This window comes from Colobus angolensis, unplaced genomic scaffold (assembly GCF_000951035.1).
Source record: "Colobus angolensis palliatus isolate OR3802 unplaced genomic scaffold, Cang.pa_1.0 Scaffold49, whole genome shotgun sequence".
Lineage (NCBI taxonomy): Eukaryota > Metazoa > Chordata > Mammalia > Primates > Cercopithecidae > Colobus > Colobus angolensis.
This window is the reverse complement of record NW_012118376.1, coordinates 1,081,132-1,100,788: the sequence shown is the minus strand read 5'-3', so window position 1 is coordinate 1,100,788 and position 19,657 is coordinate 1,081,132. Positions and strand designations below refer to the sequence as shown.

General features: G+C 44.5%; 2 protein-coding genes across 2 annotated transcripts in view; both read right to left on the bottom strand.

Annotated features, from left to right (window-relative positions):
• The window catches only part of LHFPL2 (lipoma HMGIC fusion partner-like 2), a 275,944-nt gene that overhangs the window by 122,923 nt on the left and 133,364 nt on the right, over nucleotides 1–19,657 (bottom strand). The window lies entirely within an intron of this gene.
• Nucleotides 1–19,657, bottom strand: part of LOC105524187 — a 117,868-nt gene that overhangs the window by 14,272 nt on the left and 83,939 nt on the right. Inside the window, 2 exon segments of the mRNA XM_011959358.1 lie at nucleotides 5,746–5,855; nucleotides 6,811–6,904. Of these exon segments, the coding sequence (XP_011814748.1) occupies nucleotides 5,746–5,855; nucleotides 6,811–6,904 (204 nt within the window).

Sequence of the window (19,657 nt, the reverse complement as noted above, 5' to 3'; positions counted from 1 at the left end):
CTCAGGTCATCCACCCATCCTGGCCTCCCAAAGTGGTAGGATTACAGGCATAAGCCACACGCTCAGCCTGAGCAAGTATTTTATTCACCATACCCCCTTGCAAGTCCCTGGCATTCTGACTTGCCTAGGAACCTAAGTGCTGGGTGTAACAAGACAACACCCCCAACATGGTCCATCGCAGTCTGTCTCTTTTACTAATCACACCCCAAGATGGATGGAGTTTCCCTCCTGTTGCCCAGGCTGGAGTGCAATGGTGCGACCTCGGCTCACTGCAACCTCTCTGCCTCCCAGGTTCAAGCAATTCTCCTGCCTCAGCCTCCCAAGTAGCTGGGATTACAAGCACCCGCCACTACGTAAGGCTAATTTTTGTATTTTTAGTAGAGATGGGGTTTCGCCACATTGGCCAGGCTGGTCTTGAACTCCTGACCTCAGGTGATCTGCCCGCCTCAGCCTCCCAAAGTGCTGGGATTACAGGCATGAGCCACTGCCCACAGCCAATGTAGTGTGTCTTCTACCATAGGTTTGTATTTCGCCATTCTGACATGAATAAAAGACATTTAAAAATAAGTTATTATCTAATCACAAATAAAATTTGCCATATTTCCTCTGAGAACCTCCTCCTAAATGTCTTTTTTGTGCATCTTAGTTACCTCCACCCAGTTGGTTCCCACCTCTCATTCCTGTTTTATCCTAGACTAGCCTCTTCACTAGCTGGTTCTTCCCTGTAGTTACTGATCCCAGTCTTTCCAATCTAAATTGAACATGAAAAGTTCATCTCCTCTAGAAGGCTTTACCTGATAAGACAAGACACTGAAAAATCTTCCAAATATGCCTTCAATTTCCAAATAAGTTTACAAAGAAAAGTGGTAGGTTTTTTTTTTTTTTTTCCTAAGCCGAAGGTACCTATGCATCTTGCTTGTTGTTGAATAGTCTGAACAGGCAAATACTATCTTTGGTAGATCTAAGTAATGCCCAAAGGGAGCACAAAGTGAATGTTAAATATGAAATCACTCTAGGCAGTAAAAGAACACACACTAAAAAGCTTTTTAAGAAGATATGTGATATCCTTATCATTAAATGAACTCAAAGTGTAAAAGAAAGATAAGCAATTAAACAATGAACTGGTAAAAAGTTTCAGGTGACACCAGGGGATGGACAAATGAGATCAAGGAGATAAAGTTCAAAGAGGTGGAACAACAGGCATTAATCACATGGATCTGGGAAAACTCTCACAGACTGAAAGGAGCACAGAAAACATTCTAAAGGGAACCAGAGATGCTCCTGAAAGCAGTGCTTCCTTAGCAGGAATGCCAGAATACTCACCTGAAGATTATACCTTTAAATAAGAATTATTTTTTAATGCTTATCAAATTACAAAACAGTATTTGCTACTTTTACTGACAAAAGTTCTCTTTAGCAAAGTTTTAGGAGTAATATGAAAATATGGAACATAACAGATTGCCCAAAATGGGGACTAATAAAGGGCACTGTTTTAATTACACAACCTCCATGTGACAATTATTTAAAATACAAGTCAAGCAAAGACATAATTGCATTCTAGAACAATATATGGGAAAATACAATTGGGCTATACAGTTTTGGTTTTTAACTACTGAAGCTACAAAATTCATCATTAAACTTCTCCCTAATTAGTGATCTAAATGCTATTTGCCAAAAAAAAAAAAGTGCCTAAAAACTCTCAGATATTTAGTGACTTAAAATACATTAGAGAATAACGTTAAAGTCAGCAAGAGGCTTTCCTTCTTTATGGGATAATAAAAAATGGCATGACCTTTCTGCAAGCAGTTTGTCAACCTGTATGAATATCCAAAATGGTTATACTCTGACTCAGGAGTTTTAATCCACTTACTATCATATAATTAGACAAGTGTAGTACAAAGACGTTTAATGGAGCATTATTCGCAACTGGAAAAATATCCATCTATAAGAGATTGTAGCCAGGTACAGTGGGTCATGCCTATAATCCCAACATTTTGGGAGGCCAAGGTGGGTGGATCACCTGAGGTCAGGAGTTCTAGACCAGCCTACCCAACATGGTGAAACCCTGTCTCTGCTAAAAATACAAAAATTAGCTGGGTGTGGTGGCACAGGCCTGTAATCCCAGCTATTCGGGAGGCTGAGAGAGGAGAATCACCGGAACCCGGGAGGTGGAGGTTGCGGTGAGCCGAGATCGAGCCACCACACTTTAGCCTGGGAAACAAAGCGAGACTCAGTCTCAAGAAAAAAAGACAGAGAGAGAGAGAGAGAGAGAGCTTGCTTTAATAAATTACAGCACATCTATACAATGGAACATTCTTCAGATATTAAAAATCAGGTGTCTCTAAATTCATGACACATAAAGATTATCACAGTCCATTGTGAAGAAAAAAAGAACCAGTGTTTCCTGATATCTCATATCTGAGGTTCTGAGGGTATATATGTGCATGATGATCATCAAAATATGGGCAACAACAATTTCTAGAAAATGGGTATTTGACATGGTTTGCAATTTACTTGTACTTCTACCTATTGTTTGAATTTTCTACAATAAGCACTTTCTCTTTTGGACAGAAAAGAAACCAGAAAATTAAGCTCCTTTTATTTTGAAGGAAAAAAAGCCACTGGTGTACCTCAAAAAAAAAAAAATCTTTTTGTGAAGGGAATAATAGCCATCCTTTATTTATAGGATGAAAATTCTCTGTCATACATCAGAAGCTCCGAATGGAAACAGCCAGACCTTCGGGCTGCTGAAACTCCTGTCCTGGGCAGCAGCTCCCAGCATTAATGGGAATCACCTACCTAAACCTGCCAGGGGATCAGAGTCACCTACCTAGCCTGTCAGGGGACCAGAGTCACTTACCTAACCTGCCAGGAGATGAGCTGGGCATAGCTAGCTCCAGTCAGACTCCACTCAAGTCACCCCACCCCAGGCAGACCACCAGCCTAGCCTCCCAGTCAGCAATGCTGGTACCCATGCCACACTGTAGGAAAAGAGCTCTTGGGTGGACTCTGAGCCCCACCAAGGGCAGGCAGGAATGCAGGGTCTTCGTTCAGGAGCTGCCAGCTGAACCTTCTGCATTCAGCACATGTTCCTGTCTGAGAAGGAAATGGCTACTAAATGGAAACTTCTTCAAGAAAAGGGTCTGGCAGAACAGAAAAGATTCAGATGCCTTGGGCTTGTTCCACTTTTCCATAGATGGAGCCACTGGGCCCCGAGAGACTCAGTCCGTGGAGATGAGTAAGCCAAATACTGGCAAGATTCCACTCAGGAGCAAAGGGCCTGCTGGGGACCCAGAACGGTGGTGTGCATGGGAGGATGGCATGGTGAGCAGGAGAGGCCAGAAGGCCCTCTTCACGGGCTTCAGAAACCCAGGACACCAGCACATACAACATGAAGCAAAAAGCCTATGAAGCCAAGCAAAAAGCCTATGAATCCAAGCAAACTCCAGGGAAAAGTGTGCCATCAGTAGTTCCGCTGGTACAGACTCTCCTCAAAATCCAGGCTCTAACAATGAAAGCAGCTAAGAAGAGTTGCACTCGCTGCTGCTGTCCCCTCTTCCTCTCGCACTTGCTCCCTCCCTCCCACACGCTCCACCTTCCTCTCCTGTGCCTTTCTGAATCATTGTTAATCCATTTGAAAAATGGCCACATGCATGGACTGAACCAACATTCTGACACACATCACGTGGCAAAGAGGAGATGTCATTAGACCACAAGCAAAAAGAAAGGAGCATTGCACGGGCGTTAACAGAATACTTAAGTGCCCTCCTCAAGGAGCCACAGGCACGGAGTTGTGCAGCTCTGATTCAGTTAGGCTTTCACTGCTTTGTTACTGAGAAGGGAAAAAAAAGTTCATGAATTGCTATAAGCAGACAGATGAAGGAGGTATAAATTCTTCTTCTAAGACAATAATCTTTAAAATCAAAGAAAACATGATACCAGTGTCCACTAAGCAACGGCTGAGTCCTTGCCCTGCTGTAGGAGAGCTGACAGCAGGCTGAGCTCAGTGCAGCACACATCTCCAGGCAGAGCACAGGCCGCTGTGAACTGTGGCCCAACTGCAGGGCTAGTCCAGGGCAGGGTGAGACCAGTGTGGGCTGAGGGGCAGCAGAAATGCTCTCAAAGGAGAATTCCGCCTAGGCTTTGAACTCTGTCCATTGTCAGCTTCTGTACTCCAGCAGGGCTCAGTGTCACCTTCTGACCCTGGCCTATGAGGTTTCTGGGCTCCCTGCTCAGTAATTGACATTCCAGAGCTTAAGGAGAGGATGCTGAGCTAAAACCCTGGCCCCAGGAAGTACCACCAGAATCCTGGGGGAAAAGACTGGGAAGTCCCGCCCTGGAGAAGCCTGAGGGCTGAGGATCAGGCTTCAGGGCTGGGGCAGAAGGAGCCCAGGGACAATTACTAAGCGGGATGGTGAAAAAGGGAAGGCCTAGATGACACCAGCCTAGGGAGTCTGGGAGGAATGTGGATTTTATCCTACCTGTGACAGGAGAAGACTGAAGATTTTAAGCAAGGGAGTGAAAGTGGTCTAAATTGCCACCGAATTTACATTTTTAACAATTCTGAAAGCTGCTGTGTGTATCCCAGATCACGTAGGAGCACAAACTTTTTTACCGAAAATCTATCGTTGAAACTCAGAATATACTGAGGCCACAAAGGGAGAAGCCTTTCTAACTCCATTTTCCCACATGTGATACAGACACGTTCTTAGAATGCATGCACACATGGTAGGAGCTTCATCAGTTAAAAACCCACAGTGCATTTTAAGACAGTCCTTTCTAGGGAGTGTATTTCTCTCCAAAACAAAAAAACAACTATTTTTTATTTATTTGTGTTTCTTCTCCCAAAAGACAAAAGAGAACAGGAAGACAGAAACAAAATATTACTTTGTAGAAAAGGACTATGACATTCCATTACAAATTAATTTGGTTAGCTGTTGGCTGACAATGGAGCATTTTTCCTACTATCTCCTACTTACTATTCAAACTCTGACTTTGTGAAAACACTTCTCCCATCCGATTAAAGAGGTTTTTTAATCTAGTTGAAAATTTTAATGAAAATATAAAAATCATCCTGATCTTTTTATAAATTTTCCTTTAAAAATTAGAAACAGGAAAATAGCCATTAAAACAAATCAGTAGTATCAGAGTAGGATTTGCATGTTTCAGAACTGGAATGCCATTGTATAGTCATTCCTCCAGAACTCTGAAAATATGACTACTATTTATCCACAGCCTTCCCTAGGCACTTAAAGTGCTTTACAAATATCATCCTCATAATAACCCCATAAAGAGAGGAGAGTTTGCTATAAAAGTTCATTGGGCATGAAAACTTGGCTCAGTTATTCAACAGCTTGATCCAAAAGCAATTATTAAAACTAATTTTTAACAGCAGCAAAAATAATTTGGCTGAAAGAGTAAACTAATAAGCAGTCAACTACCTAACCATGGCACACTTCCTCTACATAAAGGCTGCCTTTCCTTGCTCCAGTCCCCAGAATCACTTCTATGAAACTGGCTCCCGTAAACAGCGACCACCCAGAGGCCTGGTGCCAGGGGCAGTCTTCAAAGAGCTGGACTCCCTTTTACAGCAGCACTTAATCCTGCATTTAAAGTGCCCTTAAGGCAGGCACCAAATGAGTTGGGAGACAGTGATTTCCTAATGAATTAAGGCTGAGCCAAGCTTCATAACGCATTAATGATGGTCCCCTAATAGTCTGAAGGCAGAGATTCATCCAGTCTCACCTCCCCACCCAGCTCTTCCACTTGCACAGCCGGTGATCCTGAAGTTCTCCTGGTAGACAAAGCACCAAGAAGATGGGTCGTTCCATGGAGCAGGCAGCTGTACACAGAAGCTAGCGCAAAGAATGCCAATGAGCCCTTTTCCAGGTGCCTTCTGAGGAGCAGGAGCAAGGCCAAGGAATGAGGCCAAGGCCACAGAATATACTGCTTGGAAGTCAGCTTTCCTTATCAGCTTTCTGCCTCTGTTGTGGGCTTGCTTCTCTCTTAAGACATAGGTAAGTTTCTCGGATGAGAAACAAATGCAGCTGGTTCTATAAGACCACAGCAAACCTGGAACATGCGCTCATTTTTCTTGGTTCATAAATCCAGACTTATCCCATGTACCTCAGAGGCAACTGGAAGTGACCAGGCAAGGAGACCATCCCAGCCTTTTCACAGCATCGTATGGTGAGAAAAGGATTCACATCCCTGCTTTGCCACCGACTAGTAGAGTGCATTATTAACACAAGTCACTTTGCATTATTTACACAAGTCACTTATACCAAGCTTCTATTGCCTCATCTATAAAACAGGTCTAATACCCCATAAGGTGGTTGTGAAGATTAAATGCATTAATGAACGGGCAGTGTCTGGAATAAAAGAGATGCTAATTATCACTCCTGTTTGCAGAGGTCGACCTCCTCCTATTACCTGTGACTTTCACTGTTTATTACTCTCAGGTTCAAATTTTTAAATCCATTCAAAATGAACTATCCATGTCTATTTCATACTAAAAGAAAAGCCAGCCAGGATGATGATTTAAAACAGGCTTTCAAAATCAAGCAGAGCTACAGTCTAAAATCCAACTCTACCAGTTATTTGGTTGTATGATCTTAGTAAAGTTGTTGGACTTCTGACGCAGATTCATCAGGTATAAAAAGGGGGAAGGGGGAATCATATCTCCAACAAAGGACTGATTATATGAAGGATAATGGGGAGGAATAAATAGCTGTCTCTATAAGAGAGCCCTGGCCAACATTCTCCCTGGGGCTTAGGACACCCTAAGCAAATGCCACTTCATCACAATACTGTCTTGTCTTGATCACCAGAGTACTCTACAGCAGCTGATGAACAGGCCCCTAGAAATAAGGCCTGCTCATTGATGTTAAATTTAGCGCCAATGCTATGAGAAACATGAGTTAATGAAAGGGTTTAGCTCCAAGTTTTTAAAAGTTTCATGGGTGAAATGTGTCCAGACAGTCCAGGCCCTGAATCTGATCTGGTCACCCTCAGTATCCAGGAGCAGCCTGGCCTGGTTTGCCTGGGCATTTACAGCTGGCCTTTCAGCAAGCAAGGTCCAACAGACAAATGCTACTAGAACAACTTTATCTACCTTCTCTGGCTTGGGAGTCTCCTCTTATCTCCACTAGGTCCCCAGAGGGTGGGAGATGGCAAGAAAGCTTGTTCTTTACCCACACAATAAGCCTCTGGGTAAAGCTCACTCATTTTAAGAAAAAATAATCTACTTCTAAGCTCCACCTATGGAATTAGAAAAGCAGTGTTAAATCAAACTGATACAAGTGCTTCTCTCTGGTTATCTGGCACATAAACCTACTGTTTCTATCACCACATGCCAGACTCTACCCATTTTATTGTAAGTCTTTAGGAAACATTCTAAAATCATTTTGTTACATTTGAACTGAAACTTATGGTGGAACCCACATTGACTCTGCAATATAAAAATATGGCATCAATACAGCTCCTGTTTAGAAAAAGAAAAAAGGACTAAAAAATTTAGAAATAGGAAGTGACTTTGGACCCTTTCAAATTATATTTTGTCAAAAAGAAGTAACTACTGAACATTTCAAACATGGCAGGTTCTGTTATAATCCATTTGATCTTCACAAAAATCTATGAGGTATTTACTGGCTCCAATTTACAGATGAGGAACTGAAGCAAAGAAACTTCAAGTAACTTCGCAAAGATCACCTAGCTGGTAACAGGGCTGATTTCAAACCCAGGCAGCCTGGCTCCAAAGCCTGGGCTTTTTAAAACTAGCTTGTTTTATCTTACCTAGTCGCATTTAGGATCCCTGGTCTCTATTCCCTGACAGCCTTTGGGCAGACCAATCCCTCTCCCATAGCCAAAAGCGTCTGGTATGTGGAGTAGGGGGAATCGAGAGAGGAGGTGGGGAGAGCCGTGTCCCAGTTGAGAACCATCATGGTAAACAGAAGACGAAATCAAAAGACAGCAAGAAAATTTAAGCAAGAAATACCTGTTGGCAAGCAAAGGAAGATGATAAAAAGGAAGGAGAGACAAAGGGAAGATACATAACAGCATAACAGATTTCTTCCCTCTTCCTACATCAAACCACATAATCTTAAACTGGTAATTAGACTAAAAACAATCCAAATTTTTAAAAAGTCATCAGGGCTCAACAGCTAACAGAAAACTGTTTTCTAAAAACAAATCCATATATGGTAGACATTCTTTATCTGCTCTTTCATAAACTCTAAGCACAAGATTTCAAATTAACTTACGACCTGCCAGACATCTACAAACCTAGCCTCTTGATACAAGCATCATGAGAAGCCCTTCCCCTTATTCAGTCTAATCTAAAAGCACTCAGATTGTCCCAAAATAAAAGACAAAATTTGATTCAAAACCTCATGCCAGGACTAATAAGAACCTATGCTATCATAAGGGAGCCACTCATTTGGCTCCATAAGTACAAATGACTAAGAAGGTCAAGCTGATGGACACACAAAAAATACAACACCCACACTCCTCCCTCAGCCTGTCCTCTCTTCCCAACCATCTGATAGGGCGATGTTCTGGAAAGCAGTCACAGGTGACTCACCCAGATGACTCCACAGTAGAGAGGTTACCTTTGCAAACTGGTGCTAGGTAGGTTCTTAAGACCAGGAATGCTTACCTAACAGTTGCACTATCTTCTGCAACTTGCTCACCCACACTCTTCCCTCTTGTCCTCCTTCCTTCTGCCTTCTGTTCCTCTCCTCCCCATCCTCCCATTCCCTTGGCAATCTAACCTCTTTTCCCAGGTTTTTGTTGTTGTTGTTTTGGGTTTTTTTTTTGAGATGGGGGTCTTGCTCTGTCCCCCAGGCTGGAGTGCAGTGAAGTCTTGCTCTGTCCCCCAGGCTGGAATGCAGTGTCCCCCAGGCTGGAGCCGAGTGATCTCGGCTCACTGCAAGCTCCGCCTCCTGGATTCATGTCATTCTCCTGCCTCAGCCTCCCAAGTAGCTGGGACTACAGGCGCCCGTCACCTCGCTCCGCCAATTTTTTTGTATTTTTAGTAGAGTCAGGGTTTCACCATGTTAGCCAGGATAGTCTCAATCTCCTGACCTCATGATCCACCTGCCTCGGTCTCCCAAAGTGCTGGGATTACAGGCGTGAGCCCCTACTTCCGGCCTCTTCCCAGGTTTTCTTTTTGACAACCCTGACTATGGATTGCTTCTGAAGTCATTTTACATAAAAATCACAGAGAGGGGTTACAGTAAGAATTCCAAGGCCGTCATATCCAGATTTCAGAACACTATGCCAATAAACGCTCATCTCTCCTAATCCTTGCTGTGTGTGCTGATGTGTCCCAGAGGAGAAGGAAAAGGATGCTAGGAGGGATTTAGGGAGTCTAAGGACGTGTGATTGTCACTGGCAGTCCTTCAGAGCCTTTGCTAGGAGAGAACTATTGCTCTCCTTGCAACACCTCAGTCAACAGTTCCTGATAGGAGTCTGACTCTTCTCACTGACACCAGCATTAACAGTGACATGCCTGATGTCCACAGTCCTGACAACCTGGACTGGTTTGCATTTCAGCAGAGATCTGCAGAAAGGCAGCTTACCCAATCCACCTGCCCTAATTAAGAAGAAAGATCCCTGCACATCAATTGTTAATTCTGACTTTCTTGAAGCAAACCCTAGCTTCTGGGAGAACTCATTAGGTAGGCCTCAAAATCTGAAGTGTCACAAGTCCCTTTTAATGACAGTAATTATGCTACTTCTAGAGTTTCTTTTTTCTTTCCTTTTCTGTTTTTTTTTTTTCTGAGATGGAGTTTTGCTCTTGTTGCCCAGGCAGGAGTGCAGTGGCTCAATCTCGGCTCACTGCAACCTCTGCCTCCCTGGTTCAGGCGATTCTCCTGCCTCAGCCTCCTGAGTGGCTGGGATTACAGGCACATGTCACCACGTCCAGCTAATTTTTTGTATTTTTAGTAGAGATGGGATTTCATCATGTTGGCCAGGCTGGTCTCAAACTCCTGATCTTAGGTGATCCACCCGCCTCGGCCTCCCAAAGTGCAGGGATTACAGGTGTGAGCCACTATGCCCAGCCTAGAGTTCCTTAAAAGGAACAGGAACTCCGCACTTATGTGAAAGCTATTCGTTTTCTCTAAGAAAGAGGTAAGTTGGAATAATTATTTATTTTTCCACTCTCACCAGCTCAGCCTAACGGATAGTTTGTTCTACCTGCTTGTAGGCACATGGACATCCATCTGTGCACCCATGGGTGCAATTTTTGCAACCTACACTTTAACACTGTTCACCTCCAGGAGACACACCTTTTAGGGTGCTTCCCTAAAAGGTGCTTCCAACCCCAGGGCTGGATTTAGGACAAGCCGATCTCATCTTGGAAGAATAACTGCAAAGCTCTTTCAAGCTATGAACCTCAGGGAGGATCCACAGAGTTGCCTCAGAGTATGAGAGCAATAATTCAGGAGAGGGCACCAGACGAAAGCAAGGCTCTGACCCTACTGTCCAGATTAAACAGAGCAACTTCACTTTTTAAAAAATAGTTGTCACAAGTAATATTTATTAAAATTAAAATATTTGTTAATAGTTTGATAGACTCTGCCAAAGAGGCATTAAAGTTTGCAGAGTAGGGTAAAACTTATTCCCAGGCATGATGACCCTTAAAAATTCAGGGGCCAGGTGCAGTGGCTCACGCCTGTAATCCCAGCACTGTGGGAGGCCAAGATGGGTGGATCATTTGAGGTCAGAAGTTCCAGACCAGCCTGGCCAACATGGTGAGACCCCCATCTCTACTAAAAAATACAAAAATTAGCCAGGTGTGGTGGCAGACGCCTGTAATTCCAGCTACTTGGGAGGCTGAAGAAGAATCACTTGAACCTGAGAGGCGGAGGTTGCAGTGAGCCAAGATCACATCACTGCACTCCAGCCTGGCTGACAGAGTAAGACACTGTCTGAAAAGAAAAAAAAAACTCTTCGGGAAGACCAACAAACTATCTCTCAAGAAGCTTCTGTAGGCCGGGTGCGGTGGCTCACGCCTGTAATCCCAGGAGTTTGGGAGGCTGAGGCGGGTGGATCACAAGGTCAGGAGATCGAGATCATCCTGGCTAACATGGTGAAACCCCATCTCTACTAAAAAGTACAAAACATTAGCCAGGTGCGGTGGCGAGTGCCTGTGGTCCAAGCTACTCGGGAGGCTGAGGCAGGAGAATGGCGTGAAACTGGGAGGCAGAGCTTGCAGTGAGCCAAGATCGCGCCACTGCACTCCAGCCTGGGTGACAGAGCAAGATTCTGTCTCAACAAAAAAACAGAAAGAAGCTTCTGTAGTAAGTTTTTAGAAGAGCACCAGATGAAGACGTTGATTTTATTTTTTAGGGGCCATCTGAAACAACTTTTAATGGTGTCTCACATTTTGTGGGTCAAGGATTTAGACAAGAAGCAGCTGGGTGGTGCTGCTGTTCCATGTGGCAATAGCAGAGGTCAGTCACAGGCAGTATTCAGCCTGTGGACGGGCTGGTCTAGAGGCTTGGTTTGCATGTCAGTGGGGATAGCTGGAAGGCTGGGTCCAGATGAGACCATCCACTAGAGTGCCCGGATATGGCCTCTCCTGCCATGATGGCCTTAGGGGAATTAGACTTAGGCAGCGGAGCTCAGGGTTTGAAGAGCAGTGTTCCTTCCAACAAGACAGGCATTGCATTGCTTTCTGTGACTAGCCCTAGAAGTCAGTCCAGTAGTACATACTTTTGTCACCTCTATTGGTCAGGGCATCGATAAGTCCACCCAGATTCAAGGAGAGGGACCCTGTTCTAAAATCCAAAACTTTTCCAACCATACTGTATATAAAGTGATTCAAACACTCTAAAGGTAACATGCACTTAGACTTGAACACACACGTTGAAAAAGGCCTGCTTCCGGACTCAGAGCCTGAGAAAAATGAACCAGAATGCCTGCCTTTCAGAAAATTGGTCAAAACTGGATGGGACACAGCACAATGGTATTACACAGACTTGGAGTTTAGAAATTGGCCATGAGCCCCACTATCACCAAAAAAAATCTGAACTGACAAGGCCAAGATCTGTCAATAGACCAATCACTTTCCTTTCTTTCTTTCTTTTTTTTTTTTCTTATGAGGCTCTGTCTGGCTCTGTCACCCAGACTGGAGTGCAGTGGCGCAATCTGAGCTTACCACAACCTCTGCCTCCTGGGCTCAAACGACCCTCCCACCTCAGTCTCCCAAGTAGCTGGGACTAGAAGTGTGTGCCACCACACCCAGCTAGTTTTTGTATTTTTTTGGTATTAATGGGGTTTCTCCATGTTGCCCAGGCTGGTCTAAAACTCCAAGCCTCAAGGAATTCACTCACCTTGGCCTCCCCAAGTGCTGGGATTACAGGAGTGAGCCACAGTGCTGGCCCCCAATCACTTTTCTTTATAGGGCTTTGGCCTTTAGAAATTTCTAGAAGATATTTCAATGAGGCTGCTCTCCCTTCAGGAGCAAATCTAATGCTTTCATCGTCTCCAACTCACCCTTTAGAGTTTACAGTTGACACTCGCTATGCCTCAGAGTTTTTATTTTTGTAAACGTATTCAATCATAGAAAGGCAACGATGATCTACGAATGATGATCTAAAACAATGATCAACGAGGACCTCAAACAGAGGTCATCTAAGGGAGCAACCGATTGAAAAGCACCTCCCATCAGTCTCACACCAAGGCAGTGGTTCTCAACCCAGACAATTCTGCCCTCTTCCACACCTCCAGAGCACATTTATTTGGTAAGGTCTAGAGACACTTTTCATGGCCATGAATGGGGAAGCAAGGTTCTACTGGCATCTAGTCAGCAGAGGCCAGAGACGCCGCTAAGCATCCACTGTAGGATGCACAGGACAGCAGAGCTCCCACAATGCCACATGACCAGCGCAGAACGCTACGAGCTCCCAGGCTGAAAAACCCTGCGCTGAGGCACTCGCTCTAACGGAGCCGACTGCCAAGCAGCTCCACATTATTCTCAACGTGATTTCTCTCTATTTTTGGACCATATGTGTACAGTTTAATTTTTATGAGTTAAATGCACATATGCCATGGCTCCACTGAAATATCTCATTTTTTAAAAGAGTTCTACTAAAAATCAGAAAACCATCATTCTCAAACTCCTTTTTTTTAAAGAGATGGAGTCTCACTCTATCACCCAGGCTGGAGTGCAGCGGCTCAATCTCGGCTCACTGCAACCTCCGCTTCCCAGGTAAAAACCATCATTCTCATCATGACACTGTCCTTTAACTGAATGCTTAGGAATCACTTTTAATTTAGATGCCCCAATCTCATCAATCATACTCAAAACAAACAAACAGAAAACAAACCTTAAAGGATTCAGTATTCAGTGGCTCCCATATGTTCTGTCCTTCTGTTTCTTTTTTTTGAGATGGAGTCTCGATCCGTCGCCCAGACTGGAGTGCAGCGGCGCAATCTCGGCTCACTGTAAGCTCCGCCTCCCAGGTTCACACCATTCTCCCGCCTCAGCCTCCCGAGTTGCTGGGACTACAGGCGCCCGCCACCACGCCCGGCCAATTTTTTGTATTTTTAGTAGAGACGGGGTTTCACTGTGTTAGCCAGGATGGTCTCGATCTCCTGATCTCGGGATCCACCCGTCTTGGCCTCCCAAAGTGCTGGGATTACAGGCGTGAGCCACCATGCCAGGCGGTCTTCTATTTCTTAAGATAATGAGCTGAAATGTTTATGCATGGATGCAGGCAAACCCCAAGTTAGAGATTAACAGCCGCTCTTTCAGTGCTGTCATCTGGCAGCGGGAGAACACGAGCAGCAATGACACAGACAGGGTGTAATCTGACCAAACACACCCTAGACCTCTCTACCCATTCCTAAGTCAGCACAGATGCCTGCCTGCATCTCAGTAAAGTTGCTTTCTTCCTTGCAGTAATACTCTCTCACACACACCCTGCTCTGTTTGTGGCAGTCATACTTGGTTAACACTTACAAATCAAAAGCTGTCAAGCTACCAGACAGAAAACACCATTTAGAAACTGTTAGGTTCACCTTTGGAAAACTCCTGATAGTCATTTTTATTGGGTCTCTTCCACCACAAATTTGTAAAGCTATTTCCCATTTCTAAACATTAATTGCTATTTTCCTCTTAAAACGTGGTTTCAATGACACCAATACATGGCACATAAAACCACAATTCCCTCAGTGAAATAAATTACTACACTGCTGGATTGGTGCAAACTGCAGTGCAGAACTATTAGCAGGCCAGGCCTGTTAATGGTGTGTGATACGTTGCTATTCTCTCAGGACAAACATAAATACGTTTTACACAATTTTTTGGCTTTGCCTTCCCCTTTTCCACTAAGATGTTGGTCCAGGAAGTAGAATCGAACTGCCCCACAAAGCAGCTGGCCACCAAGAATGGCCCTTACTGGTTAGTGTGTCTCCCAAGAAACACATACTCTCTAAGAAATCTGACCACAGGGCTCATTTAATTTTTTAAATAACTATTAATTTTAACTCATTTCAAAATACACACTCTAGAAATTCCTTGATTCTGAAAGCACAGGAAGCCCTGGTAAATGCCAGTTTCCAGCACCTGTCTGCTATGGAGAAGAGTAAACATGACACAGGAGCTCAGACACTCAGGAGCAGACTTCGAAAGCAACTGGGTGGCATCAACACTTACATGCACTACACGCCTAAAACAACATCAGCTACCTAAGCGCTCTGAGTACCTTGGCTGAGGGGCAACAATTAGGGAGAAACTTTCAGAAGGCACTGGATTACTCAAAGCAGACTTCCTCCTATTACAATAGCAGCGACAATGAGTACTTACTAAATTCCAGGTATGCTTTACATAGGTTCCCTCATTTAATCCTCCTAACAATTTTATGAAGTAGGCATGATTATCCCCATCTTACAGATGAGAAGACTAAGCCCTGGAGAGAAGAGTAATTTGCCTGAGGTCATAGAGCCTGGGAATGGGGAGCAGGGCCTAGACCCTGAGCCTGCCTGACTCTTAAGGCTGAGTCTTCCCACCACACACCACACATTCTGCCCAGAGTTCAGTCCTTCCTCACTGTGGCAAAATGCAGCTGGGAGGGGCTATCTCCCAAGCATTCTCTTCCTCCAAGGAACCTGACAAGTCTCTCTAATGTTTCTAAACTGGTAAAATATTTAAAGGGACTGCATTATCACCAAACAAAATCTAACCCTGTGCATTTAATCATTAACATTTTTAGGCTACAGAAAATGCATGCTCTTTAGATTCAGGGTGAGCTGGGCTGCTTGTGAGGTACAACTGGGATCCAGAAACGACCAGAAGACATGGACTAAGACACCATTAAGGCCTGCCTAGCTGGAGGAAGAAATTGGAGACCCTTACGGTGGGGGTCAGGCCTTGTAAAGAAGGGGACGAAACTTGGGTGACGATCAGGGATCGTATCCAGGCTGTGAGAAAAGAGCATGTATAATAGGGGAGGAAATCATCTAGAGGAAAATAGAGAAGATACAAATGGAAGAAAAGATGGGACACATCAAGACTTCTCTGACTTGCATTGTAAAAATGGAAGCAAATTCTTTTTTTTCTTTTTTTTTTTTTTGAGACGGAGTCTCGCTCTGTCGCCCAAACTGGAGTGCAGTGGCCGGATCTCAGCTCACTGCAAGCTCTGCCTTTCGGTTTCGCGCCATTCTCCTGCCTCAGCCTCCCGAGTAGCTGGGACTACAGGTGCCCGCCACCTCACCCGGCTAGTTTTTTTGTATTTTTTAGTAGAGACGGCGTTTCACCGAGTTAGCCAGGATGGTCTCGATCTCCTGACCTCGTGATCCGCCCGTCTCGGCCTCCCAAAGTACTGGGATTACAGGCTTGAGCCACCGCGCCCGGCCGCAAATTCTTACAAAATAACCACAAACTTTGATTCTCATACTTCCACTCCATATAAAACTGTACTTAAGTGATTTAGATCTTATTCAGGGAGTCATTAATAAATGCATGTATACTATTTGACTTTGCAGGGAGAAAACCATGAATACGAACCAATCTTCTTGCCTATTAACATTAATTTTTCCAGCGGACTGGAATCTTATGAACACAGAACTCCATCACGTTAACATTCATTTTTAGAGCAAGTTGAAACCCCATGAATATAGAATTCCATCCTGTTTCAGCATTTAATTTTGTAAACATGAACACTATTGTATAAATCTCCATTAACTTTCTTTCTGCCACTGTGGTTATAGACCCCCACAGATTGCTTTAAAAAGAGAAAGAAAGAGAGAGAGAGAGAGAGAACTATTGCATAGAAACTATGTCACATGCAGTAAGTATATAAGTAAGCAAAAAGTGTGCCTTCATCCACAGGCAATGCTGAAACTCTTTTGCACTAAAGAGTGTACATTCTAAAATACCCTCCATAAAAGCTTAAGGCTCATAGCTGGGGAAGGTGGGCACTCCCACCTCACTTTTGTTTATACTTTCAAGAATCCTAAAGAGAATAATCAAGTTTTCCCCACATGTAAATGAATGAATGAAACTAGATTTTCCAAGTAAGCCATTTTTTATAACACATATGTATTCTTAATCTGTTTCTAATTTGCATGACTTTGCACACAGTATATTTTGAGTTCAAGTAAACATTTACCATTTGCTCCAAAGCACTACACTAGCACCACACAACTGGACAAGCTCATAGATAACGACATCAGTGCCAAAGAACAGCCCCCATGAGAAGTTCAAACACCAGACTATAAGGACACTACCACAAAATCACTTCCTAAAGGCTTGGTTTTCCCCAGATTAACAAAGTAATGATTAATGCCACTGTGCAACATGAAAAACACTCTTTTCATTCAAGCTCTAATAGCCTAGACAACAGTCATTCTTCTTGCTGCTTTGGCGACTGGCTCAACCCACCTCTGGCCTGCAGAGAGCCTGCCAGCTTTAGATCAATACGTCCTGTGATCTTTAATACAGAACAGAAGCCACAACCCAACTGATTCTGTAGTCATCAATCAGGGTTTGACTCCAGCTTGTCTTCTGACCCACCGGGAGATGGGCTGTCTGCTACACATCCCCTGGAGAGAAGTGAGACGGGTTGTATAAAGCAGGCACCAGAAGAAGTCAAGGGAACCAGTGAAAGGGATTTTCCAGGAGGAACTGTGTTCTCTGTCGCAGAGGAGGCACACGAATGCCACCCAAAAATGGTCAGCTGTCAAGGATTCCAGAGGAAGCACTCTCTCCCCTAGATATCAGGCCAAGTGGTAAAGCCTGAAGGTCAATTTCAAGAGACACATCCCCAGCCAGGCTGGGAGGAGGGCCCAGAGTGGGCAGATGAAACCTACCAAGCAGCAAGCCACAATAAAGTCTCAGCAGATCAGAGTTTGCGAACTTAAATAACATTTCTTGATTTTACAAATTCCCTTTGACAACTTTTAATCTTGAATTAATCTCCTGTAACTATTCTAAATTTTAAAACTCCCTTGTGATTGTAAATCTCCTCGTTTGTGAATTAACCAAGAAGTTAAAAAAGAGAGATAAACAAACAGCAATACTTTGTGTTAACAGCCTAGAAGTGGCTGTGTGGCTTACCACCCTGGTTTTCCTTTTTTTTTTTTTTTCTTCTTTTTGAGATGGAGTCTCGCTCTTGTCACCCAGGCTGGAGTACAGTGGCGTGACCTCGGCTCACTGCAACCTCCGTCTCCCAGGTTCAAGCAATTCTCCTGCCTCAGCCTCCCAGGTAGCTGGGACTACAGGCGCCCATCACCACGCCCAGCTAATTCTTGTATTTTTAGTAGAGACGGGGTTTCACCATGCTGGCCAGGACCACCCTGGTTTTCTAAGTGCAGCCCACTGTCAGACCTGGTTTCCTTGGTTGGGGCCCATGGCAACAGAGCTGCAATTCTCCAAATGGAGTTGGACAGTGGCAGAGACCCTGTGCACAGGACTTCATCCTACTCCTATTGCTACAGTGATCAAACATGACCTTCCAGTCACACCTGCAGCATCCTACACATACACACCCCTCTACAAACAGAGGGTAAGTCTGATGAGCTCCAAGTCACACATCCCTCTGAAAAGGAGGGGACTGGGCTGCAAAAGGTGGGTAGGCTCCTAGCTGCCGGTAAGGAAAGGAGCAACTTCAAGTCTATTTTTTCCACAGTCATCTTGATTCTTCTGGGGAAGCTGAGCTATTGGGGCCATTGTCCAACTTCAGAGGGTACCACTCACACAGAATCCAACGTGAAAGGAGCCCCATCTGCTGAGCAAAGTGGCAGTCCTGCCTCCTACCCACCCCCAAACCTGAGCAAGCCTGTCTTCACCACCAACTTTAAGGAGCCAGTTTGATTTTGCTACATCTCCATTTTCTAACCTATATATAATCTCAAGATAGCCTCAACTACATACAAGTTATCTGGCACCACGTCTACAGACTTTTCTGCCTACAAATATCTCAGAGAGAGCACTAGATTAGGAGTCGGAAGTCATATCTTCATTTATGTCATTCATTCACCAAACAAATGCATGTTAAGCACCTAATACAACGCAGGCACCAAAGGTATGAAGGTGAACAAACCAGAAAGACAAGGGCCCCTGGCCTCACAGGGCTTTAGCCAAGTTATTCAGTGTCCTAAACTGAAGTTAAGGGGCTTAGACAAGAAGCTCTGTGAAGTCCCTCCCAGCTTTCCTATTCTCCACTCTCTGCATTGGCTCCAAGAGGGGACTGAAGCATTCTGGAATGTTCTGCCTCCCTGAACAGATGCTATTTTAACTCTACATACATATAGCTCAGGTTGCGGCCATGTGACTTCTCTCCATTCTGCCAACCATAAACTATACATTTTCATCCCAGAGTTATTAAACTAACTGGTGCCCTAGTCCAGAAGGCCCACTGGCATGCACATCTCAGGCTCCATGGCACAGGGACCCTCATAGCCCCATTCCTTCCAACGAGGAAATCTGGTTTCCTCAGATCCAAACTAAAGAAAAACAGGAGCAGGGCTGCCAAGCCTTCCTCACATACTGCCTGGGTTTGTTTATTTCTTCTTCATCAACTCACATCATTTCTGACACTGCACTTCAACATCCTGAACACAGCCAGGGAAAAAAGCTTTTAAGAGGCACTGAAGTGCAGCCAACTTCTGATTAGCCACAGTCCTGAAGGAAAGGAGCAGCACGTGGCCAAAGCAAGAGGACTCTTGCATCCGCGTAGAGAGCGGCGAAGATTCGCGTACAGGATACAGAGAAGCCTTAAGGAATCAAGGGCGCATTCTTCCCTCTCCACACCCCACCCCCAGCAATTCCCGTCAGACATTTCAGGAGAACCCCTGGCTGGAGTCTTGCCTTCTGGGAGTTCCTGAGGGCCCCACATCCACCAGAAAGGGAGGTGTCGGCAGTCTCCATCATCAACTGGCAGGGGAAAATACCAGCTCCTGAATCAATGGGGGGAACAGATTTGTATAAGCACGATAGGAACCTAAGCTATGATTAAATGTACTTAACAGTGAATAGAGTCTTCATGAGCACATCTCAAGAGAAGTTTTCTTTTTTCTTCAGAGCTAAGTTGAAATATAGTAAGTAGGCCTGGCGCGGTGGTTCACACCTGTAATCCCAGCACTTTGGGAGGCCAAGGCAGAAAGATCACCCGAGGTCGGGAGTTCGAGACCAGCCTGGCCAACA